The 21,302-nt window shown below is 39.2% G+C and overlaps 1 protein-coding gene across 1 annotated transcript in view; it reads right to left on the reverse strand.

Annotated features, from left to right (window-relative positions):
* The window catches only part of Sdhaf3 (succinate dehydrogenase complex assembly factor 3), a 51,924-nt gene extending 33,920 nt beyond the window's left edge, over positions 1-18,004 (reverse strand). The window contains exon 1 of the mRNA XM_028869839.2: positions 17,773-18,004. Within this exon, the coding sequence (XP_028725672.1) occupies positions 17,773-17,946 (174 nt within the window). The 5' untranslated portion in view covers positions 17,947-18,004. The remainder of the gene's footprint in view (positions 1-17,772) is intronic.
* Positions 18,005-21,302: the final 3,298 nt, after the last annotated feature.

Below are 21,302 nucleotides of genomic sequence, written 5' to 3' on the forward strand. Positions count from 1 at the left end.
GGGCAAATAAATCTCCTTTGTGCTGAGAACTTGGTCTTGGGGTGTCTTGTGTCAATTCCAATCCTTTCAGGGATTACTTACAGGAGCAGAAAGATAACAGGATCAACAAAGCTCACCCCAGCAGGGATGACAGCTCACAAAAGCTGGGAACCTGGAGCACACTGCACAGCCTGCGGACAGATCAACAGGTTGAAGAGTGTCCATTCCAGGTGCCTCCGTTGGTCTAATCCTCTTCCAGGAAGCCTGTGTGGCTTCTGGTTCTTCCAGACAGCTGTTCTAGTCTTAGAATTCTCTTTGCCGCTCAACTTCACTTCACCTGAGATGGGCACTCTCAGCTTTTATTGCTTACTCTGGCAGGGAGTGGCCTAGCGAATCTGGTCAGTTTCAGGGACTTCCTGAAACTATTTTGAGTTGTTTACCTTCCGGCTTGAGGAGCATTCCATTCCAAACAGGATGGACTGTTTCAATCTCTTGGGGCAAACTGTCATACTAGAGCTACAAATAGGACACTCCCATATTACACTGGGAAACACACTTTTTAAGAATCAGATCAACTTACTAGCTTGGCTTCTAAGTTAATTTCAGTCATTTTTATCCTTGGGTTTTTTTGTGTGTACATATAAAAAAAAATCAATAATTGCTAAATTGATAGCAAAAAGAGTCACTTGGCAAATATTTAAATGATATATTGTATTAGCAATACAAAATGCTTTAAATAAAAAAAACAATTAATTAGTTCTAATAATATCTTGATTTATTTTATCAAACTCATAGAGTTGCATTAAGGCTGTTGGAAATAGTATTGTTAATGCTGCTGTAAATTGAGTTTTTATAAGTTTAGGGGTGAAGACAAAATTATTTGGTGTTAAAAGTGATAAAAACAACACACATTAAAAGCAGAATGCCAGAAGAAGTAACAATGTTCCTACTAAATTGAGAGCGGTTAGAGAGGAATGTATTTCATCTGAGTCACAGTGTATGTATAATTCATACTGTGCCCAAACTGTCACAGACCCAAACAATCTATTGTCAAACTGACACTTTCCTAAAAATCTGTCCTCTAGTAATCTGCCAATATTTTGCACCAAGGCTGCAGTGCCCTGTCAGCTCTTCAGCATGGCGGCAGATCCTACAATATCTGCAGAACTCACGTGCAGACCAACCTAAATGACCTACAGTAAGACTAGGTATTAGGGTCCATGAGAAGTCCCATGGAAGACCACCAGACATGTATGCAATCAACAAGAACATTTAATTCTTGAGAGCAAAAATTCCAGCAAGCGGGGTTCAAACCATCTGACAGTGGCAAAATGGCAACCCAAGAGATGCTCGCAGGCTCCTTTTAGGCACAGCTAGGGGAATTCCACTTGTGGTTAAGTGCACTTTGAAGTGATTGACTATAGACCCTGAGAAGACCAGGCAAACACCATGACAGGCTCCTAATAACTCAGTTAAAAACTAGGCCTCAGTTCCTGCCTCTTGAAACTGAACAGGCAGTTTCTGACAAGGCCATGAACAAAGGACAATCGATCTTCAATGTCCCTAATAGCAGGGATGAGGGAGATTGTGCATAAGAGCCCTGAGCCAGCCCTACAATGAATAGCTCAAGCTAATAACTAAATAAGGACAGAACCTGGGACTTGTCCAGACTTGCCTAAAAATGGTAAAATTGTATCCTTAACCAACCCCTGCTAGCCCTAGACAATTAGAATGTAGTAATATAATTGCCACTCACCTAAGCCATTCATATCTGAGACTCCCCTTAGCTGTGCTGAAAAGGAGCCTGCAAGCTTCTCTCAGGGTTGCCATCTTGCCTTTGTGTCAGATGGGCAACCCCAACATGCTGATACCTTTATTCTTGCGATAATAAATGCTCTTGTTGATTGCATATGTGGATGGTGGTCTTTGTGGGATTTCTCCAAGACCCTAACAACCCTTACTGGTACAGGAATCATTTTATGATTGGCTCATGACATCTAGTCACCAACTGTAGTTCAGTGTCAGGGGTCTGTTTGACTGAAAATAGCAAGAACAGTTCCTGCTTGTGGCCAGGTAGGACCCTGATTAGCTACCAGACTGGACGTACTTCCTGAGGGTCTGACTGAAGCCATTATGAGTCAACACAGGATGGTGGGGTAATATGGAGCAGAGGTCTTAGCAAACTGACCCCTGGCAAAAACAAACAAACAAACTGGCCCTGTTAGGGTCAATCCTGTTATAAGAGGAGGTGGCCACTTCACTGGGTATTTTGTAATCTAGCACCCTAAATTTTAGTTGCATTTTGTTCAAATCAGTGGCCACTACTTAACCAAAGTATTGGACAAATACAGAAACAAAAAGATAATGATTCCAACAGCTGGTGTTCAAGAGAAAGCTTGTAAGCTGCAGACTGAGTCACCACGACGGACCAACCAGTTATGAAAGCACAGTTTATGAGGCTTAATCTTGAAAAATTCTATAACTGCATATCCAGCCTCTGGGAACAGTATAGGGGATGGGAGTCAGGCTCCTGTTTAAAATGGGACATGCTCATACAGATGCCAAAATAGAAGAAAACTGAAAAGGCATGTGATTTGGAGCTCATGACTCTGGCAAAGCAGTCATAATAATCCTAAATAGAGACAACTGTTCAGACAAATTGTTTTGCAAAACTTCCAAAGAAAGCTCATCAAATTGGAGGCAAAAAGATAATGCCTGTAAAAATATTTAAGTTTGGGTTGGAGAGATGGCTCAGGAGTTAAGAGCTCTCACTGCTCTTCTGAAGATCCTGAGTTCAATTCCCAGCACTCACACAGCAACTCATAACTGTCTGATGCCCTCTTCTGGTGTGCAGATGTCCATGCAAAGTACCCATATAAATAAAATGCCGTGGAATAATCCTCTTGTACACTGTAACACTTTGTCACTCCAATTGCTTTAATAAAACGCTGACTGGCCAGAAGCCAGACAGAAAGTATAGGCAGGATGACCAAACTAAGAATGCTGAGAGGAAGGAGGAGTCAGGAGTTGCCAGCCAGACAAAGAGGAAGCAAGATGAGAATGTCACACAGAAAAACGTTACCAAGTCATGTGGTTAAACATAGATAAGAATTATGGGTTAAGTGTAAGAGCTAGTTAGTAATAAGCCTGAGCTACAGGCTGAGCATTTAGAATTAATATAAGCCTCTGTGTGGTAATTTGGGAAGCGGCTGCTGGGTATTTGAGAGTTGCTAGCAGGACAGAAACTTCCACCTACAATGAAATACATAAATAAACACATCTTTAAAAAATATTTAGGTTTAAATGCTTAATACTTAAACACACCAAAGAAGCTGATATGAAAACATCTTTTTTTTTTTTTTTTTTTTTGGTTTTTCGAGACAGGGTTTCTCTGTGTAACTTTGGTGCCTTTCCTGGGACTCACTTGGTAGCCCAGGCTGGCCTCGAACTCACAGAGATCTGCCTGCCTCTGCCTCCCGAGTGCTGGGATTAAAGGTGTACGCCACCACCGCCCGGCCTGAAAACATCTTCTATGGATGCAGAATTTGCCTGAGCTTCTCTGCCCTTCCCAGTAGCCTCGTGGAAGACAATTTTCCATCACTCATAAAATGCACCTTCAAAAATAACTACAGGCAATTTTAAGAAATTTTTAAAATAAAACCATATTGCAAAATGTATATTCTTCAAGTGGAAAAAAAAAAGCAGTATTATAGGAGTAGCTAAAAGTACAGAGATGTGGCCTATAAGTAATTATTTTATGATTTTTTCCATGATCATGTAATCATAAATTTTTACCATAAAGTACCCAGTTATGTTTTCATAACTTGAAAATTTACTTTCAGTAACAATCATCCTAGTTAATTACATTATAGTTCTAGCAACAAAGCTGTTTTCTAAGCCAATTGATATGTATTTCAAACGTAGGTAAGTGATGTTCTTGTGCTTGTTTCATTCCCTATGTGCCTCCCAATCTGATAACAAATTATGCAAAAAAAAAAAAAATGATGGAAGAGGGAGACAGAAGACACGTCAAGAAGGGAAGAGATGGGAGGGCGATAGAGCAGACAGTTATGACAGCAGTTCGAGGAGGTGGTTTGAATGAGAATGGCCTCCATATGCTCATACAAATAAAAAAATCAAAAACAAACAAACAAAAAACCCTATCTTGTTAGGGTTTGCTTTTCTTGTATTATTAATTAATTATTAATTAATGTGTACATACATATCTAAATGTGTGTGTGTGTGTGTGTGTGTGTGTGTGCGCGCGCGCGCGTGCATTCCCTTGTGAATCCAAGACCAAAGTCTGTCAGTCCTGACCACAAGTGCCTTGGTCTGCTGAGCAACTCTGCCATCCTTTTCTTAGTAGTTTTGTTGTTGTTGTTGTATGTTTGATTTTTACTACCTACAGTCATCAGTGTCTAGGGTGGTACCTCAAACATAGTAGGCATTTATATAAAAATATATTGAATAAATTAGTTTTTTCAATTAAGACCAGGAAAATATAAAGAAGACTTTGACAACGGTATAAGAGAAAGAAGGCAAAGATCAAAGTAGTAATGAAACCATAATATGGCTATGCAAAATTCTAGGTAACTTAGCACTAAAGATCATGCTGAGCCAATTATTAATTTTTAAAATAAAATCATTTCACACACTAGTTTTTTCACAATTATCTAGAGATAACAAGTAACTCTTCTCAATTTCTCTAAGAAAAAATGATTTACCAAAACAGTTACATAAAATGCTATTCAAGGATACTCATGAACCCTTCAAAATGGATTAAAACTAAAAAGACAAAGAAAGAACAACTTCATTTTAAAGTCAGTAAATGCATGTAAGATATGTAAAATAGAAACAATATATGTAACTTAAATAATTCAGGAATATTGGTACTTGGAATAAGAGAGATAAATATTACAGATAAAAACTGAAACAGTTTACTGACTTCCAGGCTGTAAGTCTTTCTATACATAAGGATTTTCTGCCCCCGTGTGGAAGGCTGTGACATTACACATAATTTAAAAACTATATCTGCCTAGAGCTATTAGTTTATCCCCATGTTCAAATATTTGAACAGCTAAATCCAGTTGTAAACTACTTCAAAGCAAATGTTAAATTCTATGTAAACCTGTGTATAGGCTTCATTACTCTTCTTTCCGAAGAAAAAAGTGTTGATTATAACATAAGGATACTATGTGCCCAACACTCAACTTCAGGTTTTCCCCCTATAGCTTTTTTTTTTTTTTTTTTGGGGGGGGTCCTGTGTAATGCTCTGGCTGTCCTGAAACTCGCTTTGTAGACCAGGCTGGCCTTGAACTCATAGAGATATGCTTACCTCTGCCCAGGATTAAAAGCATGCACCATCACTGCCAAGCTCCCATATTCCTCTTTAAATACTTTTATTTCTCCCTACATCGGGCACTTAAAATACTAAATTAGACAAAAGAAAAATTAATTCTATACTACTCACACCTATCTTGAATAATTAGGAATCTCAGTGCTCTAGTACCATTTTTTTAATTTGGTTTATTTATTTTATGTGTATGAGTGTTTTGCCTGTATTTACGTGTGTGCGCGCGTGTGCGCATGCTCTTGTGTGTGTGTGTGTGTGTGTGTGTGTGTGTGTGTGTGTGTGTGTGTGTGTGTGTATGCTCATCATGTGTTTCTGGTGCCCTTAAATATCAGAAGAAACATCATATCGCTAGAACTGGAGTTACAGATGGTTGAGAGCCACCATTTTGGTACTGGGAATTGAAACTGGGTCCTTTGGAGGAGCAACCAGTGCTTTTAACCACTAAGCCATCTCTGTAGCCCCCCTGGTACCAGTTATTATAAAGACTACGTATGTATTAATTGCCACATAGCAAGAGACTAAACACTGATCAAGCCAGGAATTGAAGTGTTTGGGGAAAGCCCAGTATTATGCAAAACATAACTCTGTGTTCTCATACTTATGAAGAACAGTTTAAGAAATTAAGCCTTGATGTAAGTTCTCAATCTTTATAAACGCTACAGTAAACACAATTGATTAGTTAGCTTTCTGCAACTGTGGAAGTTGGCATGGTCACTGGCTTTTCTCCTAAGGGAAGGAAGATTTTTTTGCTGAACCTATTGTGTAGATAAAATCTGTTCCTAGTCATTGTAAAGCACAAACACAAACAAGGCACTGTTCTCGTCCTCATGGAACGACCACGTACTGATGACAAAGTGTACGCACAACTGCAACACAATGTACGAAGCAGTGACAACCAAGGGAAAGAAGTGCTTCAGGAAATGAGAAGACAAAGACATCTGGTTGTCAATGGCAGACATAAGAAGACAGCATAGGATTATATGACTGGCACTGTTCTGAAATCATTTTAGACTCTGACTATGCAGAAAAATCAAACCATTTAGGCCAACTGATTTGTGAGAAACAAAACTACTGGGTCAATTACTGAGCAAGATTCTCAAATGAATAACTAAAACAGAATTTATAGCAGCAAACACTCATTGACAGGAGGAAATTCTGCTGGGAGCGAATGCATTTGGCCAACTGGTGTCCAATCACATCAAGAAGAATGTGACGCCTCCCTTTTTCCTTTTAAGAGGTCACATACTCAGGCAAGAGGTCACTTACCAGACAAGAAGCACCGCCTCTTTCAGGCTGGATAGCCCAAGGTTATGGGCGGAGCAAATACCACTACAGAAACCAATTTTCAAAGAGGCAGTAACATGATCAAAGTCACAGTTAATGAGAGGTAAATAAAAGTATCATAAGATATTTATAAACTTATATTTAAGATACTTATAAACTGACCACAGACGTTTGGAGGTAACAGTAATTGGGATGCTAGCCAAAGGGTCAGAATTCTGAGACCATAAAGGAAAAAGCATCAACAAGATTTCACTAGTTGGATATGGAAGAGAAGGAAACATGAGTAATAAAGCTGATAATTTGCTTCCTTTTCAGGACTCTCAAATCTCTTTTTTGTCAATCCCACCTTCTTATTAACCTTCTTCCTACTCCACATAAGAGACAAAAATCACTAATGCTCACTAGACACTGTCCGTGGGGCACTGACCAATCAGCATGCAAATACTATCTTATTTGATCCTTACCCTTGAATGTCATATTGAGAGTAATACTGCGCCTTGAAATGGTCTGATTATCCTAACAACACATTCAGTGACTACCTGTTAACCAATGTCAAATAACCACTGACCTTGAGATTCTCCAACTCAGTATCACAAGTGGCTAGAAGAATAGGCTACCAAAATATACATAAAAATACAAAGTATGTGTCAATGGACTGCTCATGCTATTTTAAGACTTCTAGTCAATAGCAAATCATTAGTAATTTAATTTGGGGAAACCCCAAAGTTCTAGGTGGATTTTTGACCAGAGGAGGATAATGCCCCTAGAAGCCTAACTTGTTCAAGAATTATTTATACTTCTAAAAGGAAGAGATAATAGAGTCCGAAATCCAAAAGGTAAGAAATAGTAGGTTCCTAGACAAGCCTACAAAAAATAAGACAACAACAAAAAACTTCCACTTAACCCACAGCACAATTAAATTTACCATGACAATCATATTTTATCTTTTTTCATTATAATCTATCATACTTATGCTATATTAACAAACAGTTATCATGAAGTTCCAGGTTAACCAGAGCTACATAGAGAAACCCTGTCAAGAAAGGAAGGAAGGAAGGAAGGGAGGGAGGGAGGGAGGGAGGGAGGGAGGAAGGAAGGAAGGAGAGAGAGAAGAAAGAAAGCTGTGCTGAGTGTGGTGGTGTAGTGGTACACATCTTTAACTCCAGCACTCTGGAGACATAGGCAAGCATAGCTCCATGAGTTTGAGGCCAGCTGGTTTATTACATAGTGAGGCCCTATCTTTAAAAATAAAGCCAGGTGATGGTAGCTCACGCTTTGAGGGAGCCAGAAGCAGATCTCGGGAGATCTGGTCTACAGAGCGAGTTCCAGGACAGCCAGAGCTAGAAGCCCTGTCTCAAAAAAAAAAAAAAAAAAAAAAAAAAAAAAAAAAAAAAGTCATTTAAATGTTATTTTTAAAAAATTTAAGAAAGGAAGAAAGAAAATAGTTGTTTATGACTAATTATATTTCTATATTCAAACTAAGAGAAGGGTAAAATTATCATTTATATCTTCTAAATATTAAAAAAACCAATAAACTCTTGGATATAACCAAACTACTTTTAGTAAATTTAGATACATATTCCAAGTACCATATATATCCAATTCTGTAACTGCAGACTATACACAAAATTTTAAAGAAAAAGAAATTATTGAGATACAGGAATCCTGTTGTTTTCTAAAGACAAAACATAAAGCTCCTAATCAACACTTCACACTCTGTACAATTTCACCCTCACCCCTGCTACTATATAAATATATTTTGTTTTAAAATATACTGGAATAAATAGTCTTGACGTTCCTTTAACTCAGGCCCAAGAGAATATTTTCATAGCATTCAGGTTAAAAGAAATGGAGTTAAAATAATGTGGTACATTTAAATTATCAAATGTCGAATCTTAACTTGTTCCTTGCATCAAACAGAAATTAAATGTTCTTCTTTCTAGACACACGCATCAGCATTTGTAGACATACCTTCTTTAAAACAGTTGATTTATGCAAATGACTTTTACACAAAGAAACAAAGTATGGGTTGATTATTCATTTGAAAAATGATTCACAGAAGAACTTGTTTAAATAGTAAGTATGCCAGAATACCTAAAACAGTTCTATTTTCCAGAAAAGTCAATTTATAATTAACTTTTCAGAAATATACTCCAGCTTAAGTTATTTACATGAATATCAAGATTCAAAAGGTCCTACTCGGTCTTTGTCCTGATATGGTGACAAAGGTAGCTGGGGAAATGAATGAATTAAATACAATGGCTGAAACTGACATAGAAATGTGTGTTTAGAATGGTCTGAGCCACACTCACATGACTATACTAATAACCATCAACCTACAAAATTCATCCTTAAGAATATAGTAGGAGTACCAAAAAGTGGAGTCAATGCTGAAAGGTGACCCCATATGAGAAAGAAATACAGAAAAAAGAAACCCAGAGATCTTCCTTTATCTTTGTTTCTAAGAAAAACTCTTAAGATGTAGAAGGCTGCTTAGGGTTTCTACTGCTATGAAGAGACCTCATGAACATAGCAACTCTTATACAGGAAAACATTTAATTGGTGCTGGCTTACAGTTTCAGAGGTTTAGTACATTATCATTTTGGCAGGGAAAATGGCAGCAGCAGGTAGGCATGGTGCTGGAGAAGGAGCTGAGGGTTCTACATCTTGATCCTCAGGCAGCAGGGAGTGAATTGTAACACTGGGTGTGGCTTGAGAATATATGAATCCTCAAAGTCTGCCTCCAGTGACACACTTCCTCCAACAAGGTTACACGTACTCCAACAAGGCCACACCTCCTAATAGTACCACTCCTATGGGCCAAGCATTCAAGAATACGAGTCTATAGGGGCAATAACTACTCAAACCACCACATTCCACTCTCTGACCTCCATAGGCTTGTAGCCATAACATAATGCAAAATGCATTTAGTTCAATTCCAAAAGTCCCCACAATCTTTCACAGACTCAACAATGTTTAAAAGTCCAAAGTTTAAAACCTCTTCTGAGATTCATGCAATGTCTTAACTGTAATCCCCCTATAAAATCAAAATCAAAAAAACAGATCACATACTTCCTACATACAATGGCACAGGATATACATTACCATTCCAAATGGAGGAAAGGGAGGAGAATAAGGAAATACTGGGCCAAAGCAAGATCTAAAACCGGATGAGAAAACTCCAAGTTCTGCATCTCCACGTCTGATATCAAAACGTTCTTCACATCTCCAACTCCTTTAAGCTTTGTTGAATGCAACACACTCCTTTCTCCACTCCGTTAGCAACTCTCCTTGGCAGGTATCCCAACACTCTGGCATCTCCAACATCTTGGGGTTTCCAAGGCAAGCAAGTCAGGCTTCAACTTCACAGCTTCACACAATGGTCTCTCTACACCTCCATGCAGGGACACTCCTGACACATACATGGCCTCAGTGGCTTTTCTTAGTCACAGAGGGAGATTCCATAACCCGTTTCTTCTATCCTTGACTCCAAAGCCAGAACCACATGGTCAAAGCTGCTAAGTTCTGCTGCTTGCTGAGGCTAAAACATGGCTCCCTTGTTCAATTACATCCTCACCAGCTTTCTGTTTTCCATGGTTTCCTTTACTCCCTAAGCTTGGCTGTCCTGGAACTTGCTCTGTAGACCAGACTGGCCTTGAACTCAGAGATCTGAATGTTTTTGTCTCCTAAGTGCAGGAGTTAAAGGCATGTACCACCACACATGGGCCTCAGCTATTAAAATTCCTTTTCACAGATGGAAACTTAGCTGGGTGAGGGGTCTTGTCCTGAGTTCTTAATCTCCTTGAACACAGGACTTAGCTCCATTCCACATACTGGTGCCCATTTCTTCCTCAAATTGTACATTATGTATTTTTCCTTTCTCAGCTTGCTCCTTTTCATTATAGATCTTCTTAAGAGTAACCACTAATAACCACACGATAGTCTATACTAGGCTGTTTTGAGATTTCCTTTGCCAATACAATCAATCCAAAATTCTTCACTTTAACCTCAGGCAGACTGTTAGAGCAAGAGCAAAAATCAGTCACATTCTTCACCAAAACATCACAAGAATGATCTCTATGCAACATACTTTCATTCTTCTCCTCTGAAACCTTTTCAGCCAGGCCCCCAGAGTTCAAATCACCCTAGGTACCACTGTCTTCCATGCTCCTACTAAGTATGGCTCATTAAGCAGTGCTTAAAGCATTAACTGCTTTCCTAACCCAAAGTCCCAAAAACATGGTCAGGCCTATCACAGCAATAACCCAGTCCCTGGTACCAAGTTCTGCATTAGTTAGGGTTTCTATTGCTATCTAGAGATACTATGACCACACCTAGTCCAACAAGGTCATAACTCCTAATAGGGCCACTTCCTATGAGCCAAGAGTTCAAACACATTGAGTTTATGGGGTCCTATATACTCAAACCACCACATGCTATGCCTAGAAAAACAACCCAAATTTGATGATGTAAAAATGAAGTATTTTGGACCAACTAGCTAAAGAGAGACAAGAAGAAGGATCCTGAAGACCCCAAATCACCACTCCTGGCTTCTTCCTGTTCTTTTCAGAGTGTCATCCTAAGAACAATTCCACAATTCCTGCATCTCCAATGTAGGCCAAAAAGCTAGCAATATGAATGACAGGGAAAAGCAGCCTTACAATAACAAAGAGGTGAAGTTGACAAAATTATGACAAGGACATAGCTGTTGCAAGCATAGATGATGAGGACAAGGATTCAGCAAAAACCTTGGCTACCATGGCCTGAAAATCATGATGACAATAACAAAGAGAATGACAAGAAGAAAGAGCTGAGGAAGTAATTACTAAGAAATAAAGCTGAATTTCCTGTTTCCACATTCGCCTACAGGGTAAACCTTTTGATAGTGTTTCTGCTGACCTTAACTACATAATTAAAATATGATCACACTGCAGTTTCTAGAAGTACTCTAGAAACCAGCAATTTGCATAAAATGTGCCAGATGTTATGAGCACCCAGAACTACACTCAAAGATGCACATCTTTCCAAACATTTCATAGTAAGTAGTTCTTCTGGCTTTGTGTAGCTTTCTCTTACCCTTCCAAAGGCACTGAAAGACCAGCACAAAACCACTTTAAAATAGCAGTAACCACTGTTACTGCCTACAAGTTCTGAAGTTTCCAATGAAGTGCCTGTGTCCTCAACTAAAGTGGTGTTAATTGTTGCTGGCTAGAAGTTCTGAAGTTATGGATTGCATGTGTGTATCTGAAGCTTATCTAATGAGTAAGTGCAACAACAAACTCTCTAGGCTGTGCTTTACACGAGTCACTAAACAAGATGTCTTTTAGAGAGTTCTCAGCTCAAATTATGCTGTCTAAAGCTACAAAAGTAGCTGTGTCTGGAAATATGTGTTAGCTATGCCATCTACCACCATTCTGAGTTTGGTATACAAAGGCAGTTTACAAAATATACACATTTTTTATCATGTGGGATAGTTTTTAAGTAAACTATAGACCTGTTCATGGACAGCAAAATGAAGTGTCACTGCACCAAAGTCCTGAAATGACTAGCATTTTTAAAACCAATTCAAATAAAGCATAAACACTTCAGTATTTTAGAACTTAAAAAAGCAAAGCATACCTTTTCCTTTAGACATGCCTCAATTACAGTGATTTAGGAGTAAAGAAGAGCAAAAACTTGTAAACAAGGAAAATATGATTCCCCCATTGGGAAATAAACTAATTAAATCTGCACAAGGGGAGAATAAGCTGATGTCTCTCAGGCCCAGAAGGTTGAGTTAATCAGCTTAATCTATTAACAGATATAACAATAATGTCAAGCAAAAGTGGGTAACATTAAAATACAGGATTGAGAGAAAATATTAGTATGAGTCCATAACTATCTAGAAAAACAAACGAGCAATGCAGCTGCAGGACCCTTTGCTACTGCAAATGCAGTGAAACCTGAAGAAAACATTCTTCTGCCTGCCCGCCTTCTCCTCATTTTAATGTAATGTTCACTAGGCAACCATGTAAACATGAATCCAGTCTCCCAGGAAGGTTAAGAGAGGTCCACAACCCCTCCTTTGCAAGTTTAAAGTTTAAAAGAAATCCTGAAAAATCAAAAAATACTTTTAGATCTGGCAGTCAATTCTGACAGAGGAACTTTGAGTTTGCAACAATTTGTCCCTGTCATTAGGTAACATTTCACCCTTCTGGGGTCTTTGATGGAGTTGAAAACTAAACAGTCACAGCTAAAGTTTTACTTCGTTATAATAAAAGGTAAATTGGATATAAAACTTTAGAGTCACAAAGATAAGATAAAAATAGAGTATTTTCTCTAAATTTACCAAATACAAATGAACTGGATATTGTAACTGTTATTCTTACTTAGTAACTATTTTGTTGTATATAATTTTACTATGTTCAAGTTAAAACCTTCCTTTTAATTAGACAAAAAGGAGGAATTGTGGAATATTCCTTTATACTGTGTTAGGGAATATTATTTTAAGGTGTTACTTTTATTTATGTTGCATTTGTTTAACTCTGTGAAGGTGTGTTAATTTTGCCTGTCTAAAACACCTGATGGTCTAATAAAGCACTGAATGGCCAATAGCAAGGCAGGAAAAAGGATAGGCGGGGCTGGCAGGCAGAAAGAATATATTGAAGGAGAAATCTGGGAGGAGAAAAGATCAAGGAGTGAGAGAGGAAGGAGAAGGACATCAGGGTTCAGCCACCCAGCTACACAACCAGCAACAGAGTAAGACACAAAGAAAGGTATACAAAAATAGACAAAAGCCCAAAGGCAAAAGACAGATGGGTTAATATAAAATTAAGAAAAGCTGGCAAGAAACAAACCAAGCTAAGGTTAGGCATTTATAATTAAGAATAAGCCTCTGTGTTTGATTTATTTGGGAGCTGGGTGGCAGACCCCCCCCCCAAAGAGCCAAAGAGTAAAAAAAAATAAACAATACTATGTAAATATATGTCACTATAGTTGGTTTAATAAAGAAGCTGACTGGCCAATAGCTTGACAAGATAAGGTTAGGGGGAAAACCAAAGAGAGAATTCTGGGAAGAAGGGCAGCATCAGAGGAGTTGCAAGCAGATGCAGAGAGAAGCAAGATGGACATGCTATACTGAGAAAGGGTACCAAGCCATGTGCCAAAGAATAGATAAATATAAGTGGGTTAATTTAAGTTGTAAGAGTTAGCTAGTAACAAGCCTGAGCTATTGGCTAAGCATTTATAATTAATAATAAGCCACTATGTGGTTATTTGGGAGCAGCTTACAGGACAGAAACTTCTGCCAACAGGTCTTCAAATTAGGTGAGGCATGAAATTATTAAAAATAGCAAAATTCCATCAACTCTAATTATATTAAATTAAATTTTAAATATATATAACATGAAACTTAGACATTTATTTTTACTTTATGATCCATTTAAAAGTCACAAATAAAAAATTATACCTCAGATGAGTTAAAAAGGTTATGTGAACTCTTGATAGTGAAAATACTAGGTAGGTTTAAACTTCTGCTGATTCATTAACTACAGGATTTCTGCCTCCTCACCCTGCCCCCCCCCACACACACACACATAACACAGAACACTTTTTCTTTAATCCAAAAAATATGTAAAACTATTAGACCAATGGAAAAGATGAGCCATTTCTTCCCTACAAAAGCTTTTCAACTAATGCATTCAGAAGAATATTGGGAACAGAAAATTAGCACTGGAACACAACCACAGCATATAGTCATGAGTGCCGAACTAGGCAAAGTTTAAGGAGAAACAGGACACTTGTGTAGTCTCAGATTCTTGGCCCAAAAATATTTTAATTTCAAAAGGAAAAATATTGATCTTTTGTAGTATATAAAGACATTTCTTTAACTCACAGATTGGAATTCCAAGACCATGGCACTAGCAACTATTTGGCACTGGTGGAAGTCTTTTGACTGCATCGTGGTGGGAGTGTATGTAAGAGGGAAGGATCATACATCACATGGCTAGGCAGGAAGTAAGAAAGATTCAGGGATGAAGTATAGGGATGTGTGTGTGTGTGTGCGTGTGCGTAACTTGAAACTGAACTCAGGGATTGGCACATACTAGGTAAGTACTCTATCACTGAACTACACCCCAGCCTCTTGTGGTCTTATTTTGAGATGTCTTGCTAAATTACATGGGCTAGCCTTAAGCTTTCAACCCTCTTGCCCTTGGCCCTGGGGTAGATAGGATTACAAGCACTCATTACCACACTGAGCTCAAGCTGCTGTTTTCTTTGTTTTTATTATTTTTATATATAATAACCAGCTCCAACAGGAATTTCCAAGATTCCTGAAACTACATCAATTTCTCCCATCGGTGATGCCCAATGCTCCAGTGTGAGCTTATGGCCTCAAACTGGAGTCTCACCTCTTAAAGTTTCCACTCACTCTCAATATGCCACATTGGGGATCAGACTGTCAGCACATTATGAATATCTCTCATCGATAAACTTTCCCTAAACCACAGTATTGACTTAACTGTAAAAACACCTGGCACATATCACCTTAATCAAACTCCCATCACATTTACCACGGCATATACCCTTTACATAATGTGTTGAATACATAATAATAAACTGTCATAATGTGTGACAGTTTACCTCATAATAATCTTTCAAAAATGCACAACATTAATCTAACCATGAGTAAAGATCAAATAAACCCAAATAGAATCCTCTAAGCAACAGAAAAGTTCTTTTCAAAAAACATGTCAAAATAAGGAATGGACAGCTCTCAACAAGCTCCAGGAGATTAAAGAGGGGGAAAAAAATGCCTAAATGAAGAGTGGAATCCAGTCCTGGTCCTGAAACAGAGTAGAGATATTCTTGAAAGGAGTGGTACAGTGTGAATAAGCCCTGTAGTTAAGAGTTACCCAGCAATATTAGTTTCTACGTTTTGATCAATGTCCTGGTTATATGTTGTCACAAAGGGAAGCAGGGTGGTAGATTTTTGTGAACTCTACACTGTCTTTCCATCTCTTCTGTAACTCTAAATTACTTTAAAATATTTTTTAAAACAATGAAATTACTGTCATCAAGCCTCCTATGAGGACCAACACATTTACCCAGTTATCTTGCATCCTTTCCTTCAGCTTTCTGCCAACTTATTCTAAGTTCTACCCTTTCCTTCATTTTCCGTAAACATTCCAAGTTCTTAAATTTTAGGACTTCTCAAAGTAGACTCATTTCTTCTCAACACAGTCTTCCTGTCAGCGTCAAAGTAACTCAACAGAGGGGACTCTACAAATACCTTAACATATTATACCTTCAATGTTATTAACAATATACAAAGTACTTTTTAAACACACTAGCTTTAGCAGGGCATGGTGGCGCATGCTTTTAATCCCACCACTCAGGAGGCAGAAGCAGGGGGATCTCTGAGTTCAGGGCCAGCCTGGTCAGCAGAAAAAGTTCCAGGCACATCAGGGCTACACAGAGAAACCCTGTCTCAAACAAATGAAACAAACCAAAATAATAAATAAACTAGCTTTGAAATGTTTATTTTAAATACTGATATTTTACAGATAAGACTGTAAGACTAGAAAAATTAACTGATGTGACATTTAGTAAATGTTGAGGTCTGAATTTAAATCTAGTTTTTCTGACTCCAAAACCAATTACATATTTAAAGAAAGAGCTTTACATTTAAAAAGATTAAACCTCCCCAGCTCAAGGCAACCAAATTACATCTAAAAAACCAAGACTTTTTTTTTTTTTTTTTTTGGTTTTTCGAGACAGGGTTTCTCTGTGTAGCTTTGCACCTTTCCTGGGACTCACTTGGTAGCCCAAATAAACCAAGACTTTTAAGAAAGTTCTAAATTTCTCTCTTGATTCTGCAATCAAGAATTATAGGATTCAATGAAAATGTTTACCCTAGCATAATCTTTATGTTGTTTTAATGGTAAACATCACTCATCTCTTCAGCCACTATCAGTATGAAAACTTTCTCCTGTTTTATTATAGCAGTGTCTTTAAAATACCTAGAAGCACTCTGCTCCCCAATTCCTTTCACCTCCTGATATTTACAAGGCGGTAAGGAATACTGCAATACTCTCATCTTTTTCCCCCTTCATTCTTAAAAAAGATTCCGAGCTAGGAGGTGGTGGTGGTGCATGCTCTTAATCCCATCACTCATTCAGGAAGCAGAAGCAGGTGGATCTCTTGTGAGTTCGAGCCCAGCCTGGTCTACAGAGCAAGTTCCAGGACAGGCTCCAAAGCTACACAGAGAAACCCTGTCTCCAATAAAAGATTATTAGGGCCGCAGAGATGGCTCAGTAAATGGCGCCTGCCGCCAAGCCACACAGTCTGAGTTTTGATCCCCAGGACCCATGTGGTGAAAGGAGAGAACAGACTCCCTTGGGTTATCATCTGATCTCATGTCCCTCCCCCATACACACAAATAAATATGTAATTAAAAAGAAAATAAATAAGAAAAAAAGCGAAAAGTCAAACAACTAAATCCAAATGTGTGCATCTCCTTAAGAATAATCCAACAGCGCAATGTTTAGTTACCAGGACTTGAGAGACTAAAGAAAATAACTTTCAGCAAGGCGTGGTAGTGCACGCTATTAATCCCAGCTCTCCAGAGGCAAAGGCAAGCAGAACTCCAGAGGCAGACGCAAGCAGATCTCTGTGAGTTCGAGTCTAGCCTGATCTACAAAGAGAGTTCAAGGACAGCTAGGGTTGTTAACACAGAGAAGCCCTATCTTGGGGGGAGGGGTATCTTTGGAAGCTAAGTAACGGCATAGTGTTAATTACACGGACTGTCACGTACAAGGACAACCAAAAGGGCAAAAGCCGGCGAACTTGGAGTACTTAATAGTGCGCGACGTAGTAAGTTCTGAGACACCCCACCCTCATCTCTCCAACACCTGACAACTTCAGACTCTCCCGAAGTTGATCTGATCACCGGGAAAACTTTATGTGCTTTAGCGGAGAGACTGTGGGAGAAGCTGAGGGGGCTCACGACACTTTGGTGAAGCATTGCTTGACCAGCTTTAAGCTATTTAATTCAAATGCCCTGTTTGGCCGTGCATGGACACTGGGGAGCAGCTGGGAAGGCGGCCTCTGAACCGAATACCACTGAGAAACCCCAAAAGCCTGGGATAAGGGGGCGGGGAGGGGGCATCACTTGCCTCCCATTCCTGCAAGAAACGCTGGGCCTCGCCAGAACCAACAGCCTTATGCCTCCTAAATTCGTCCTTCACGTACTGGTCGCCCAGAGCTTTGAGGTCCGGGGGCAGAGCCCGGTGGAGCTGCAAGATACGCTTATATAAACATCGGACTCGCGAAACATGCCGCGCCGGCATTGCGCCGCGCGCGCTGGACCTGCCGCGCCTGCGCAGGAGGTTCAGCGCGCCTCCGCCCCACTGGGAAGTCGCCGGCGGCGGAAAAGGGCACGCGACCTTCATCCGGTTTGGTCCGTCATCGAATCTTGTCCTTCCGGAAGCTCGAATTTTGGTGCCGACAGAGAAGCGCCCGTCTTTCTTTGCTAGAAGTGTGGCTTTTGAGGAGTAGCTGCAAGTTTCTCGGGTTTCCTAGAGAGATGCTATATAACTCGAAAGTCTTGAGTGAGCGAGTTGTTACCTCTCAGAGCTAATTCATCGTCGTTTCCATTCATCTTCGTCAGGTCCTTCTTATTAAATATTTGAGAAACACTTCATCAAAATCCAAACTTTGAGGCTTCTGGGAGTTTTCTTGGGAGGGAGGTATGGATCAGTGTGGATTCATCGCTCCCTCTGATAGCCCACCCCCATCTCACAGTGCTATACTTGGAGTTTATGTCCTCCAAGCATAGCTTCCCCCAGGGAACTAACACAAGTGAGCGCCAGCTGGTAGACTTTGTTAGTCCAGGTCAAGTAGGCTATGGAAGAATCACGGGAGGTATTTTTCCCAAGTGGATTTTTCCAAGCGCACGATCATGGGGATTCTTATAAATAATGTGAGATGACAACCAGGCATCTCGATGTTCCCAAGTCCTAACTTGTGTAGACATGGGTAACTTTCCAGAGCCAGTAGCTCTTTATCCTTATTTTTCTCATTCCCGGTACATTTTTAATCCTCCAGCAAATCCTCCTGGCTCCACACCAAACTCGTGCAGAAATCAAGCATCATTCCCACCACACCCTGTACCATAAATATCCCTTTCCACTGGAGAGCTTCCTGTACCATAATCATCTCTTTCCATTGGATAGCTTCCTTATTTGTGTTCCTGCCTCTGGCCATGTTGAACCTCGGTTATATTCTACCTAGGAGGAAATTAGAAAATATCACTCCTCTGCTTGACAAATCCTCAATGGCATTCCATTAGTGTAAAACCGAAAGCCTCTCGATCTCTAGAATTTAACTTTCCTGTATACTCACTCTCTAGTTAGAGAGTTCGAGCCACACCGGCCTTTGGGTTCTTTATCCTGAGAAGGCCAGGCACACTTGCAACCGAAGGCCTTGGCATTTGACAAACATTTGCTTGTAACCTTCTCTCATATGCATTCTCTTAGCTTATTTACTTTGCCCAACTCATGGTTTGGGAACCCTGCAAATCAGACCCCTCTGAGAGCCTTGTTTGAAACTAGCATAACCAAACCAAAATTCTCATGCTATTCCTGCCCCCCCCCTTTTTTTTTTTGTCCATAGTATTTAGTACACAGAATTTACTTGGTTACTTGCTCCTGTTTCTCACTAGTATACTCAAAGAAGGAATTTTTCAGGAGGGGTGCTTCCCACTGATCCATCTGTGCTCTAGACCTGTAATAAGCACACAATAAATATTTGTTGCATTGATGCATGAAGTTTATTAATGGTGCTGAGCACCTCAGGGTTTGCATGTAGGTAAAACACAAGAATGTAAGATCTTGGGTGGTTCTTTCACAGACACTGAATTTCTGTCTAGGTAACTACTAGGAAATCAAAAAAGACAATATCCTCAGAGATTTGCTCATTTCCAGGACTCTCTATGGTGCATCACAAAGAGGAAGTACTCCATATTTATTGTCTTGATTAGAGTCTTTCCTTTTACTTAACTTTAAGAAAAATATTTGCCTAAAAGAATACAGGATATTTTTAATGGATTTAATTTGTTATTGTGACAAACCACATTAATGGTGAGGATTGAAGAGCAGTGTCATTATTTTATCTCAGGAAATTTTTCTAGCCCTATTTCATCTGTTTAATAATTTAAAATTATTTTCTCATTCTAGTTTACTTTTTTCTAGTTTCCCTTTAGGTTAAATTACAGGTATAATAAATATTTCTTTCAGAGCCAAAGCTCTTTATAAAAATGTGGAAAATATTCTGCCAGTGAACTAATAAAAGAATTGGTTCAGCCCAAAGGGAACAGAAAAGATCCACAAAACTTTTGTAAACCAATGATCAGAATGGCCAGAAAGATTCTAAGACAGTAGTAGTTCTCAACTTTCCTAATTCTGTGATCCTTTAACACAGTTCCTCATGTTGTGGTGACCCCCAACTGTAAAATTCTTTTGTTGCTACTTCATAACTGTAATTTTGCTACTGTTGTGAATTGTAATGTAACTATATGATGTGCAGGATATCTGACTGTTCTAAGACGTGGTGGTATAGCTAGACCTTGAGAAAAGGAATCAAGAAATAAGAATGAGTGTACTAGGAGATGAACTTTTTTCCACAATGAGTGAGGCAGTGCACTATTTTAAGGATGAAACTTGCTGTTTCTCTGACCGTTCAACTGAGTTTTCCTCTTGTGGTCAAAGAATCCATAAATGGAAAATAAAATTTGAGTTGAATTCCTGGGTATTAATCCAGATTAGTAAACTTCATTTTGACCACAAGAGGAAAATTGCAATAGGAAGGTCATGGAGACAGTAAGAGTTCGTATAGATCACCTCCCACAAAATAGAGATGGAAGAAGAGGAGTGTTGACTGAAAAGATAGAAATGGTGAACAAGGAAAAAAAACAACTGGAAAAAAACAGAAAGGGAACATCTGCCTGGGGCCCGCTGCATTGACATTTCATGGCATGCTCTGGTCTTTATATTAAAGTATAGAATGTTGGCAATCTCCAGCTCCTCCCATTCCAAACCCTGCCACAAGAAAGACTGCTAATTGACAGCTACTCCCCGAGAGCTCCTGTAGACTGTCCCTACATGGTATTTAAGTTGCAGCCCATAGTCTTGCCATGTGATTTCTTCTCTTCCCCTGAGATCACCTGGGGATGCTTGGCTCATTAAATCTGGACTATTAATTTAGTTTGATTTGGCTTATTGTATCCTTGAAGGTACTCACTACTGGAGGCTATTTTCATAATATTGATCATAGAAAATAAGTCTTACTATCAAATAATACTAAAAACATGTTCCAGGGCTGGAGAGATGGCTTGGCAGTCAAGAGCGCTTGCTGCTTTTGCAGAGAACCTGGATTGAGTTCCCAGCATCCACATAGCAGCTCATAACCATCTGTAACTACAGTTCCAGGGGATCCAACTTTCTCTCCTGTCCTCCATGAGCACCCATCATACACATAGTGCACAGATTTGCATGCAGCCAAACACTCAAACACTTAAAATAAAAGTTTGTAGCAGTATTTTTTTCTGTGCTAAGGATTAAATTCAGGGCCTCCTACTAAGCAAGGGCTCTTCCACTGAGCTACATTGCTTCTCCATTTTATAAAATGTTATATTCTGAAACAAGGT

The sequence above is a fragment of the Peromyscus leucopus genome, chromosome 3, assembly GCF_004664715.2.
Source record: "Peromyscus leucopus breed LL Stock chromosome 3, UCI_PerLeu_2.1, whole genome shotgun sequence".
In the NCBI taxonomy this organism is placed as follows: domain Eukaryota; kingdom Metazoa; phylum Chordata; class Mammalia; order Rodentia; family Cricetidae; genus Peromyscus; species Peromyscus leucopus.